At 42.4% G+C, this 13454-nt stretch overlaps 1 protein-coding gene and 1 pseudogene across 2 annotated transcripts in view; one reads left to right on the top strand and one right to left on the bottom strand.

Moving 5' to 3' along the window:
• Rad23b (RAD23 nucleotide excision repair protein B) overlaps window positions 1–4570 on the top strand; it is a 40118-nt gene extending 35548 nt beyond the window's left edge. For both annotated transcript variants that reach the window (XM_048419827.3, XM_087897118.1), the window contains exon 10: window positions 3237–4570. In XM_048419827.3, coding sequence (XP_048275784.1) covers window positions 3237–3350 — 114 coding nt within the window. In that variant the 3' untranslated portion in view covers window positions 3351–4570. The remainder of the gene's footprint in view (window positions 1–3236) is intronic.
• Window positions 4571–8270: 3700 nt separating this feature from the next.
• Window positions 8271–8619, bottom strand: LOC125390709 (large ribosomal subunit protein eL34 pseudogene; annotated as a pseudogene).
• Window positions 8620–13454: the final 4835 nt, after the last annotated feature.

Here is a 13454-nt window from a genome sequence, read left to right as displayed (position 1 = left end):
TGGCTCCTGCTGGGATGCAGCTGCAGCATTTCCGTACACCAGAAACAGTTCTGTTTCCTTGCCCTAGGGACTGCAATAAGGACTCTTAGCTCCATCCCTTACGCTTTGTGTTTGTGCCCTCCCCTTCTTCAGCAAAGGGCCTTCTTGCATAAATCAGATATACATGTTAATGGATTTATGGTTCTCATTGGTGTAAAACACCAGTATTAAATTATTAATATTAAAGCATTATACCTAATTCAAAATAATTTCAAATTTTACTTCACTACTGTCCCTAAAATGTTAAATAAATTTCTATGTGACTTAATGTGAGTGGTGCACATTAAGCATCAGACACTACCTATTTTAACTACCTGTCCTCAACAATGGACCAGTGCAGGTCTGAGCAATGCAGTAACCTAGGTTTTGTTATGCTGTGATCAGTAAACCTAGCTCTCCCTCATTCTTAAATTTGTAGACAGGAAAATACCATACTTGCCCATTTATTGCTACAAAGTATTTTGAGCTGGAAATCAGATGGAATTCTACACTTACATGAGGTCTCTGCCTCCTTCCAGTGCTGAGATTAAAGGTGTGGTACTCCACCGTGCCTGGCTTTCATTTTCTTTTGAGTCAAGGCTTAAATTGGTTTCTCATTTCTGCATTGTAGATAAGCATTGCTTAATCCAAGTGAAAGTAAGACGTGCTAATTTTTAGAAAGAATTAACAGATTGCTCTTATGTGTAGGTCTGTGATTTATTTTGTGTTCTTTTATTAATGTATATGAGTGAGACTGCATGTGCATATCCATGTATCCCAAAACCATTTGCTGAAAAGACTTGAAGTCATGTGTTTCTTTAAAAAAATCAGTGGTCCATGGATGTGTCAGGGTTATTTTTTTAACTTAGTTTTAATCCTTTGGTCCACTTTTATCCATATGCCATTGAGGCCAGTACCTCACTTCTCGTTGCCTTTACTTCAGGTTTCTAAGAAATATGAAATCAGGTGTTGAGTGCTCAAATTTTGTTTCTAAAATTGTTGTGGGTGTTCCGGATCTCTCATCCTTCTGTGTAAATCTCAGAATCAGCTTGTCCAGTTTCTAGGGTTGAAAATTTTAAAGATGGCTGAGTTTAGAGCCTTTATATGTTCAGCTGGGAGATGCATTTGAGAAATGTCCTGTGTCTTTTTTCTCTTTGATTTTTTTTTTGGGGTGGTGGGGGTTGTCATTTGAGGCAGTGTTGCCTCAAATCCTGTGCTGGCTTTCAACTTGATATGTAGATGAGGGTGAACTTGAAGTCAACTTCTGCCTGCATTTGCAAGTGCTGGGAGTGCAGCATACACCACTGAGCCCTCTGAGATTGCTGTTAACAATCTTAAGTCTGTGGGTGTGGTGAGCAGTTTGTGATCCCAGCTCCTGGGAGGTGCAATTGGAAGCCTAGACTATGTAGTATGTTCATCTCAAAACAAAGAGGACAAAACAACTTAATTCTTACTAAGACAGTTCGGTGGTGTTTTATAGCTGGAGTAAATAAAAATATTGTACTACTTTTGAGTTTATTCCTAATATCTATTCTTTTTTATGCTGTTGGGAATTACTCTTTTTATTTTTAAAATGTTCATTAGTAATTACAAAGAAGAACAGTTTTGTGTGTTGATCTTAGATTTCTAAAATCTTACTGAATTCATTTGTTAGTTTGTTTCCATGGCGTTTTCAGGTTAAGGAAGATGTTCCTCTGTGGTTTCAGGTTGTTGAACTTTTGTCATAACAAGTGGTACATTTGTTGCATTTCTCAGTTTGTCAAGTGATTGTCTTCTAAGAAGTACTTTATTGTGTATATTGAGTCAACATTGCATTCTTGGACCAATTCTCACTAACCATTAGATACTGTTGTTTGATTCAGACTTCTGGGGTTCAGTTGAGGGGTTTTAGGCCTATATTCAAACAGCTGCTGCTTCATAGTTTCCTGGTGATAGGTGTCTTGTATTGTGGGGAATTGTGACTCCACAGAATGATTGGAGGGTGTTTTTGGAAAGAATTTAAGAATTGGTCTTGATTATGTGAAGAGCTGATAGACTTAGTCACCATCTCATTCTCCGTGTCCCTGGGGGAGTTTCTGTGCTTACATATTTCATTTTGTGTAGTTTTCATTGTCGAAAGACCGTAATGTTTGCTGAATTTTATCCCTTACTTTAGCAATTTGAATCTTCAATTTTTTTCCTGACCATTTTAATTTGTCAGTTACTGATCTTTCAGTGCTTTTTATTGAAAATATGCTCTAATACATCCAGACTACATTTTCTCCTCCCAGATCCCTTCTTTCAGTGGAAATTTGGATTGGTATTTATTTTTAAAGTAATAAAATATTAGTTAAAAAAAAAGAAGTTAGAGCTAATGGGCCAAGCCGTGATTTAAAAAAAAAAAAAAAGTTCATGTTTTAGTTTTTCTACTTTGATTTATAAATCAATTAGTTTGGTTGGTTGATTGATTTGGTTTTTGGTTTTTTTTCTTTAATGATTATCTTTTAAGTAGTGTGTAATAGAAAGTTGTTTACAGTTAGGGAAGGTATTCATCTGACTAAGAAGTAATAATCGTATGTGGAAAAGTAAGCTGTTATTTGACTTGAGTGTTTGAGTATTGGGTCTCAGGTAATTTTAATTAGAGTGTAAGACTAAATAGCTTATTAGTGTTTCAGAAATGCTACAAATTTAAGTACATACGAATAGGGAACACTGTGTGTTTTATTGCAGAATACATCGTGCAGTGGTGCTGTAGTTGGTCACCCACTTTCTAATATAAAGTGTTTAAAGATACAAACTATGTTAAGAAATGCAGTATTCATTTTTACAAAAAGTTGATGTGCAAGTTAAGGCCTTTTCATGTGCTTTCCCTCTTTCTCAACCCTTCCTTTACTAAAGCCATTTGATGCCCTGGTTTCTGCATGCTCATTTACTTTCACATCAGGACATTTACTTACTGGTTTTTAGTAAGTATCAGAAGGTGTTAAACATATTGTGCCTCTTGATTTAATCTAATGAATTTGGAACAATGTGTAAAAAAATTGTAGGCATTATTAAATATGTTCTCCCACCCTCTGAGTGTTGAACAATGATCTAGATTCAAATCTTTGTGAGTTTTTCAGGAGCGTTTTCTGTGGTACTGTTTGTTTGAGGTGTTGATTGGTAATGCTACAGTCCTAGTATAGGAAGCAAAGTAGACATGATGAGTTGTATGTTTAATTGCTTTTTTTTTCTTCCAGTTAAAGGCACTAGGATTTCCTGAAGGACTTGTGATTCAAGCTTATTTTGCTTGTGAGAAGAATGAGAATTTGGCTGCCAACTTTCTTCTACAGCAGAACTTTGACGAAGATTGAAGGGACTCTTTTGTATCTCACTCACACCAGTGCATTACACTAACTTTGTTCACTGGATTGTCTGGGGTGACTTGGGCTCATATCCACAATATTTGGTATACGGTAGTAGGTTGGTGGGGGTGGGAGGGAGGGAGCTAGGACACAGGGCAGGGATACATACCATGCATGTCTGCTTCAGTTAGCAGATGCTGCAGATCCACACAGTGTAAAATACTAGACAACCAAACATCCGCCTTGGCAGGTCTTTATTCTTCTAAACAGTAGGTAACAATTCTTGGGTTTCATTCTAGTGTATTAGATCCAGAAATTTAGTGTGATGCCCTGCTTTTTCTTTTCTTTGACTTAACATTGGTTTCTGAATCTTTGCTACCTAGAATCTATAGTCTGTTTAATGGCAACACTGGATAATGGCTTTTTGAAATGGAAAAAAAAAATTGGAGCATCTGTAAACAGAAATGCCAAATTATTGATGGTCATTGTTGCTGCTTCACACAAATATGAAATTGATGCAAAAGGAAGCCCATTCTTCATGTTCAGTACTTAGGGTAGGGAGGGTAGAGGGGGACTTTTTCTTAAAATGAAAATAATTACTGCTATTTTAAAATTTCCTGATTATTGAATGTGAGACCCTCTAACATGATTTGAGAAGCTGTACACATATAGGCAGAGTTATTTTCCTGTTTACATTCTTTATTTGTTTGGGGGAGATTGGTAGGTATCTAATTACTGTTTACTTCATTGTTGTATTGCAGTAAAAAATTTAAAACAACCATTGCATGTTTGCTTTTGATGTATCCCTTTGTGAAATTAGCACTTTTGGGGCCAATGAAGAAATGCATCATTCAGTCTCTTTCCCCCTCCCTTTCCTCAGTAGGAATGATCAGCAGGTCATGAGTCAAACTGCTGTCTTTAAAAAAAAAAAAAGCCACAAAATGCTGATTCAGTTCAAAATTAACAAATCTTTCAAAATTGGGCTTCTGATACTTGTGGATGTTGTTATTAGATAAGAATGTATTACCATTAAATCTATTAGTATTACATTGCTTTCAAAGAGAGGAGATGGGTGGGGCTATAATCCAGCATTTAGAAAAGCATTTTTAAAAGGTTACTGCATTTAAAGACGGACAAAAACTTTTGTATGATTGGGAGATACAGCTGGAAAAAACTTTGGAAAATATACAATCAAGATATCTCGTGGCATATTAAAAGAAAAATCTCAATCACAGTGTTGACTTTTATTTAGAATTTGCTCATCTCTGATTTTCTTTGGAAACCCCGCCTATTAGTATTGCTGTTTGATAAAGAGGGGCCACGTGTCATATTGTTGAATTTGTCAAATCTTCTTTTCCTGAATATAAAGCATTGAAAGAAGTAATGTTTCCCACCATCTGATTCCATGTGGGAAGATGGCTTTGCAGACCCTGCTCAGTGTCCTGCAGTGTGCTTAGCACCACTTGGTGGTGATTCGCTTGCTCCTCATGCGCTCATAACCTGTTTCATGAAAATAAATGAAACCGTGATTTTCCTTCACAAATTGCCATGCTTAATTTTCATGTATTTACTCCGTAAATGTGGTAGACTCTTGAAAGGTGTACTGCTGGTGTGGTTTACAGTGGATCATGTGTGAATTCTCAGGAGAATTAAACAGGGCTGGGAAGTGCATTGCTGTGTCCAGGCTCAGCAGTGGGCTGGGGAGGAAGGGTGACTTATTTCTGGTGGGATAGGGAACGCTTCCCTTTGCTTCACAACATTCTCTGGCTGTTCCCTCGTGGCTCAAGATATTCGTGTAAGACTGGCCATGGAACTGGAAAAAATAGTAGCTGCTGATTCTCTGGAAAGTGACGTGGAACTTGTGTCCTTGGACACAAAACTGCAAGTTGTAAGAGTAATGATTTCCAGAGGACAGCTTGTGGTGCAGGAGGATTGTCTGTATTCTGTCAATCATGTTTTAAATAAGCGCTGTTTGGCCAGGCAGGAGGTGTAGATGGGAAAACCAGACAGGAAGTGGAAATGATGCAAGGAGAGCAGGAGAATTCTGAGGAGGAGGAAATTGGTTCCTCCCACTCCTGCCCAGGCCACCGAAGCAGCAGGATGTGAGCTGCCCCACTGAAAAAGTTACTGAGCCACATGACTAACATAGATCAGAATAATGGGTTAATCAGGATGTAAGAGTTAGCCAATAAGTAGCCTGACCTAATGGGCCAATCAGCATTTATAACTTACAGAGATCTCAATGTGATTTTTCTCTGGCACTAAACAGCTGGGGGGCAGGGCAGGAAAGCAGGCTCCCCTCATGTTACAAGCTTGGGCCAGTGTGACCGTTTCTTCCTCAACCAAGACACCATACATGAGGGAAGTGGGCTTTCAAGTCTGTTGCTGTTACTGTTACTATTAAAATTACAGGTAGTTTGGGGTAAATCTCTTAATGTGACTATTGAATTTTGAGTCTTAGTCTCCTTAGTATTTTTATTGTTCAGCTGCTCTGTAGAAAATATGAGGAAGCCTGAATTTACATTTGTAAAGTTATTTTACCGTCTTCTAGTCAAATATTTTGTCTCATTGTTTAATAGTACTGAAATGTTCTACCCTGTTCTGTTTTCCCTGTACTAGATGACTAGGATTCTAGGGACTTGATTATAAAGTATTTTCAACCCACCCAACATGGCATTTCTCACTTTTTAAGATTCTTTACAGCAAGTATGAATGGGAAGTGACGTAGCTTCCATCACAGGCACTTGTTCTCATCAGGAATTGGTAGGTGTGATTCTGGAGTCTAGGGGCAGGGTTCTGGTTCTCAGCCAGCACATGGACACAACATTGGGATACCTAACAGGATGTGACTGAAGTTTCGTGAAAACACTTTCCAGTACCCAGCCTAAGTGTGGTAGACTGAAGAGACCAGAGGGCAAGCAGTGGTCGCTTTCTGAAGAAATGGGTGAGTGAGCAAGCACTTCCTGGCTATGTCCTTTATGTTTTGTTTTGTTTTTCGAGACAGTTCCTCTGTGTAACCTTTTAAACAATTTAAAAGTCCAGTTCTGTGGGGTGAAATGCTCACATTTCGTTGTCCCGTTTAAGTTTTGCTGTGCACATTTAGTGGCTATGTCTGCAGATGAGATTTGCTGTGGGTTGAACAGACTGAAAGCTTACAAAGCCCGAAAGCAGCTCCTGGCTTGGCACAGAAAGTGGTCAGCTTTCCCTGTTCTCAGGCCATGCTTCATCTGCCACGTTGTATTTGCTTCCCACCTTGGCATGCTGGGACACTTGACTTCAGGTCTTCACTTAGTTTGGTTCTCATGCGGACATCACAAGTTCCTAAAGCCCTGCCTTCTCCCCTGGATCAGCTCTTGCTGTTGTGCTAGTCTTCTGGCCTCGGGCTGCTTTGAAATTTCTGCCCATCGCTATATAGTTCTCGGAGTAGGGCAATGAGAATTAGTCCAGAACACACTGGCGTAATGAAGTATGTTAGTGGGCACATCAGGAAATTGGAGGCCTGGGGTTACAGGATGGGAGAAAGACAACAATTGGTGATCCAGGCTTCTGGGTCTTTTCCCAGGATCAGTTTGCTGAGGAAATGGTAGGGGCGATGATGAGGTGGGAACAGAGCAGGCCCTGCAAGGAGACTCATGACTTCCCTGTCAGCCTAGTTAGCTTGCACAGTTATCTGAGATCATGTTCTCACAGCACAGGCACCAGTGTGTAGTGTGGTCTCTGCCATCCACACTCACCCTCCAGAACAGAACGGGTGAGTCATCCAGGCTTGTGCCTCCTGCCTCAGTTGTTTCCTGTTACTGCTTTGAAATAACTTTGTTTTCAGAGCTTCTTTCCTTGGGATTCGATAGGTAGCATCTCCCTGTGCGTGTTACACAAGTCTTTCCTTGATACCCATGGGAAGTTGCTCCTAGGATCTCCCTACCCCAAGGATCCCACAGTCTCTAGATGCCCAAACCCCTCATAGAATGTCTTTCTGTATAAATTGTTCAGTGCCCATGTTTTATCTGCAGATGACTTGCAATATCCAATACAATGGTCTTTAAGTAGTTGTTACAATATTAGGTGACAAATGTACACGGTCATTTCGGGTGTACTTCAGATGAGGGTGAGGAATGAGCCTCCCCGGCCTGTTACCTGATGTGTAGTCTGGGGTGGCTTTGTCTCTATTCCAGCTTAGAATACTTTTGATCTGCACTTAGTTGTGAGTGTGGATGAGGAATCGTGGACTCAGGACCAACTGTTATTTTGCTATGGTTCAAAGATTGGGAGACTTCGCCCTTACTTCCCCGTACCTCTTCAGAGGACTTGTGTGATTCAGTGCTCTCCAGAAGCATGGGACCAGTAAGCTAGATTGAGAGAGATGGATATGAGAAAGTCTGCAGACTGGCGAGCAGGAAAGCTGGTGGGAAGCAAGGCAAGAGGCCTGAAAAGGCTGGCGTGCTCCAGTTGGGTTTTGCTGGTGCACAAGGCTTCAGTGGTAGTGCTGATAGGAGCTGGAGAAAGCTGGAAAGCAGATTGTCCCTGCACAGGCCTGTCTTCCATTCAGGTGCATGCTGCACTTAGGATGAGCTGGCAGGAAGACCAGCCTTGTGTAGCCTCGGCTGTCTTGAAACTACGTCTGTAGACCAGAACTGGACTCAAACCCAGAAATCCCCCTGCCTTTGCCTCCTGAGTGCTGGGATTAAAGGCAGCCAGTGCCTGGCTCCGAAAAACGTTTTCAAGGTGTTACAGAGACTGGTACAAATAGCAGCACTTGATGTGACCTCAAAACAGGGAAGTGATGCCTTAAACTTAGGTGTGGGCTGCTGTACTTAGTTATTTTTTGAGCTTGGGAGAACTTCCCAGCATTTTCTCATGTGAAGGTTTTTTTTGTTCTTTTTTTTTTTTCATACCAAACCTTGACTTTTATTACTTAAAAAAGCTGCACATTTATTTTGCTCTCTGGCTGTGTGCTTGTGCCTTCAACACTTTCATAACAAGTTTCTGTTCCTCAGTAAGGAAAGTCCGCTTGAACCTTTCATGGACATGCTTGGCACACGGGACCCACCTGCTGACATGCGCTTTTTGTCTCAGACAGTCTCATAAGGACTTCTGCCTGGGCACACACCATGTGCGGATTTAGGTGCTTTCCAACTTTTCTGGTATAAAGGTAGACAATCCTGTTGTCAGGGGATTGAGACAGCCTGCTTTTGTTAGAGTCTGTATTGCAGGAGAGCCTATGATGGTATGTCAAAGGACCATAATGAGTGCTTCTGAACATCATCTCTGAAGAGCTCATGCGTACAGTTTTGAGGGTTTTCTTTTTCTTCCTAGATTTTTCTTTTGGTCAATTAGATTTGTTTGATCATTTTGGCTCATACACTTGCTCTAGTTTTAAAGAAATTAAAATTTACTCAATTAGTCATTCTGAGTTTCACTTCTATATTTTTTGAGACAAATTTTATTATGTAGTTCTGGCTGTCCTGAAACTTGTGTAAGTCAGACTGACCTCAAACTCAGAGATACACCTGCCTCTGCTTCTTTGGTACTTGGACTAAAGGTATGCGCCACCATGGCCTATGACTCTACTCATTCTTAACGACTGCAAGTCTAAGTGGCTTTTATAATTTACCCCATTGTTTAATGCAGTACCAAATGTGTGTGTGTATATATATATATATGATTAAACAATAGTTTAATGATATATAACGAATAATTAGTTAATTTGCAAAAATAGAACTGAACAAAGACTTCTCATAACCTCTTATCTACTTTAGAGAACCCTTTTCAGTTTTACTACTGCACTAATGTCCACTATAGCCAGAGTCCCAGCCAAGCTGTTTTAGTTCATCCTTTCCAATGCAGACTCTTCTTTGATCGTCGCCACTCCAATGCTTCCTGTTCCAAGGCAGCTGCTGTAAGATGTCCTTGTCACTAGACTCGAACACACCTGTAGGAGGAAAAACCAGGAGTGCTGTTGTGAAATGACCAGGTTGTCTCTCTGGGTGCTTTTTTGCTTGAAGGAGGTGACCCCGCCAGGCTTCTGCCCTGAAAAGCTGACCTGAGTTGTAGTTAACAGATTAGCAGAAGGTGTGGCGGAGTATGCTGACCTTTTATAGATACCTTTTTGTCACCCACTAGTTTTGGAATCTACTAATGTTTCTGGATCACTTATTACCGTGATGGTTGCCGTTGGTGACTTTTAGACCTAGTACATTTGTTAGTAGTTATTGTCCTGCATTCTTGCATCTCCCCCAAGGCCACCCCACCCCCATTGATCTATATTTATCAGGTCTTGACCTCCTGTTTTGCTTCATAATACATAATTTGTTACTCTGGATTTGTCTGGCTCCGGCATGGTGTGCCTTAAAGCTGGGTTTTGTGTTGTACTGTGTCCTAGCTCCTCTGACTAGTTCCTCACTGCCTGGTGTGGCTGTAAATCCCAGGCACAGCTGTAAATCTGAGGCGCTTTATGCATCAGAACCCTGGACTCAGCCCCTTCCCCAGGAGCTCTGGTTTCTTTTCCTGGAGAATCTGCTTAGAAAGCAAACATTTTCTTTTTGTGTGGTTACTGCAGCCTTCTGCTTCAGAGACATCCCGTGTTCATATTGACAACTGCACATTTGCACATGTATGAAATATGTCTATACACACATATGTCACATATCAATAGTGCAGGATTTGATGGCATTCTAATCAAATAGCACAAGATTAAATCCAGCTTTTTTCCTTGTGTGTTTTGAATTCCTTGCATAGTGAAATGAGGTAATGGTCCACCACTGTCCTTGATAGAATTTTCAGCTCCCCTGTGTGCCATTCTTAGGCATTCAGCTGTCATTCTGCCACCTTGATTGGCCAGTACATTTGTATTTATTATCAAGCCAACTGGGGGCCTGGCTTTGACCTCCCAGAACAAGAAATTGGTAGGTTAACAACATCATCTTCTGGCAGCCAGTCACACTGCAGGAAATGAGAGTCTCAGCCAGGACTGCTCCACCTTCTGTCACGGGTAAAGAGACAACCAGTGCAGAGGCAGTGGGGCTATAGGGAAATCAGAGAAAGATACTGAGGCAGGGAGGAGCTTAACAACCCCAGCCTTCTCCTCTGAACACCTCACACATTAGCAAGTAGTTCCTAACAGTGTTGCTGAGAAGGGGAAATGCCTAAAGCTGTTTCCAAGAGGTGCCCTGGACTTCTTCCCCATACCACATCACATCCCAGGTGCATAGGGCAGAGCCCAAAAGCCACTTTTGAAAAAAAAAAAAGAGAAACAAGAAAGAGCCCTGTTGATCTGTAAGGGGAGGGGGAGGAGGCACAGGAGGCTGCGGTGCCTTTCCCACATGGCCAGTCAGTCTTCTGTACAGCGACTTCCCATGAGCCTGCCACAGCTTTAAGTGAGTCTCACCTTGGTCACCCTCACTTCAATGCGCCAGATTCTCTGTTCAAGGGCTGTCAGTTTCTCATTTAGTGTTGTGGGTATTAAATGACAAGACATGGCGAAAGAGTTGAGAAAGTCCTAGATTTTCTTGATGCTGCTGGTGATGGTCTCAACATACTCCCGATTTGTCCAGTCCTGGTGAATCTCTCGCTGCACCAGATCCTCCTGTTCCACCGTGACTGCCGCCTGAGGAAGAGTCAGTCCTCAGAATCTACTCTCTGGTTCATAGCCAGTCACTTTGATTCAGAGTGGCACCCACCTCTTTATACCTAAATATGTCAAATGACCCCTTTAGGGAGCTCTTCCCTGACCCTCCTATCATTTCCACCAGGGCCCCCACCTCTCCCGTGACAATGCCATATGGCAGTGCCTACCATAGAAGTAAACCCTGACTCCAAAGCTTTATTGTTCAGCTCATTAATACGCAGTAATAGAAGAGGGAGGCCTGGGTATTGCTGTGGAGTCCATGCTATGCCTTTCAATGGAGCGTTGACCGAGTCAGTCAAGAACACACAGAGGAGACTTCATACTGTTGGACCCTGGAGTCCAATCACCAAGGAGGAATTGCCCCAAGAAACCACTCTCACACCATAGTTGAAGTAAAAGCATGAGGATTTAATTAATTCTGTTGCCACAGGGTCTTTCAGCATTTGAGAAGCCAGAAAGACCCCCAAATAGCTGGTACAGGCTACTTTTAAACAAAAAGCCACAGAAACAAGGGGGGATTCTGGGGGTTGTTTTCCAACTATTGGGATTGGCTTATTCAAAGGACTATTACCAATAATTGGCTGGAGAACGATTGCCAGATCAGGTGAGGTAAGAGGGAACATCTGTGGGTTACTTTGACTCCTTCCCAGGGACTGAGTCAAAACATCGAGAACTGAGTTAACTAACATCTAAAGGGTTATCTTGCCCCAATTTTAATAACTGAGTTTTATCTGGAGAACATTTACAAAGACTCAGGGAGATGGTGAGTTTTTAACATTTCAGTACGTGTGTGGGTAATTGTTAGATTCCTGGTTCCCAGGGGAGGGGGGAAAGCACTGAGGCTGAGAGGCCTCAGAGTTGTCTTAGAGTTCTACAGTACAATCCTGGATGGCAGTGTCTGGTATGGCCTCTTTTGCCTGTGCTGTGGCCTTGGACTCCTCGCCTTTTCTACCTAAGCTCTATTGGAAGAGTGGGGTCTGAGAAATCAGCCCGTTAAGGTGGTAGTAGGGCTGAGATGCTTGCTGCCTCCATGAGGAGGTAACCAGTCTCAGTACAGAGCTCTTGGCTGAGCCGCACCACCAGTCTCAGCTGCCACCACGTGGAACTTGGAGAACCCAGCAGACTGGCTGGCCCTGCCTCTGTCTTCTCCGCATGCCCTCTGATGGCTTTGCAGACTGCTCTGCACAGAACCAGAGGAGCAATGCCAGGTGGCAGGAGAGCTTGCTGCTGAGCCCGAGTTCAATCTCAAGAACCCACATGGTGGAAGGAGAGAATGGTCACCTTCCAGCTGTCTTCCGAATTCCACATGTGTGTACAGTCATGGACGTCCGCACCCCCATTCCTCCATACATGCAAATTAAGAGAAATGAGGTTTTGGGAAAGTGCTGGTGTCTCTCTGTGACTACTTGCTATCTGCTGGTCAAATTCCCATGTTGAAAAACCAGAACTTGGTCCAGTAGAGCTGAGTTTGTAGGACCCCTTCCCCATTCTGATGAATACCCAGGGCAGGTCTGAGTGCAGAAGCTCTCACCTTCCTTGTTCTGGGAATCATGTCTCTATTAATGTAGCTTCAATTTGGCCTTGCTAGCTGAACAGTCACATTGCACAGAGGCCATAGATTCTTGGTAGGTGTATGGTAATGGCAGGGTTTTCAAGATTTCCATGCATTTGGGTCAACCTCTCACTCCTGTTCCAAAAGCAAATACAGGCCACCACAGACCGATAGCCTTTCACCACTAAAACACTGTCATCATGAGGTCTCATTCTGACCACACGAAAGGTTCCTGATGGTTACAAATCTAGGCCCTTGTGCTTAGTGCTTTGCTTATAGGCAGTAATGTTACCATTTTACGGACAGACACATTGAGGTGAGCCAGGGCAAAGCTTCATAGCTACCACATGGCAGAGCTGGGGGCAAACAAAAGTGGACTGGCTTCTGATCCCTTGCATCACTGCTGTCCTGTAGTTCTTGTCCCTTGCACGCTCTGAGCTCAGCCTCCAGCTCTCTGGCATGTCTTTACACTTTCTGTTGCTTCTTCAGCTACTGCTGGACAGTGGCTCCTACAGAGGAGGAAGTGAGGACTCCTCTTAGGGGCGTCCACAGGGCCAGCGTCAGAACACCAAGGCTCTGAGCTGTCTTTAGAGCCACTCATAGTTTAGCATATAACTCAGAGGTTAGTGAGGTGATGTCACAGTTCTCTGAGCAGACTCAGAGAAGTGAGCCTCAGCCATCCTTGGAGCTAGGAGGGTGAGAGATAGCTCGAATACAATGAATGCCGTTCTTCACTCCCATTATTTGAAAATTGTTTGTAAAGAGGTTAGTTTATTGGATTGTAGGTGCCTGAGAAAACCAGAAGTGTGAGATCTTATGAGCCGTCACAAAAATGGGTACTGGGAACCAGTCTTGGGTCCTCTGTAAGAGTCGTGTTCACTCTTAACCACTGAGGCATCTCTCTAGCCCCTGCAAAAGTTGTTACTTTTTATTAAAA

This window comes from Myodes glareolus, chromosome 16, assembly GCF_982192425.1.
Source record: "Myodes glareolus chromosome 16, mMyoGla1.1, whole genome shotgun sequence".
Classification (NCBI taxonomy): Eukaryota; Metazoa; Chordata; class Mammalia; order Rodentia; family Cricetidae; genus Myodes; species Myodes glareolus.
This window is presented reverse-complemented; position numbering and strand designations above follow the sequence as displayed.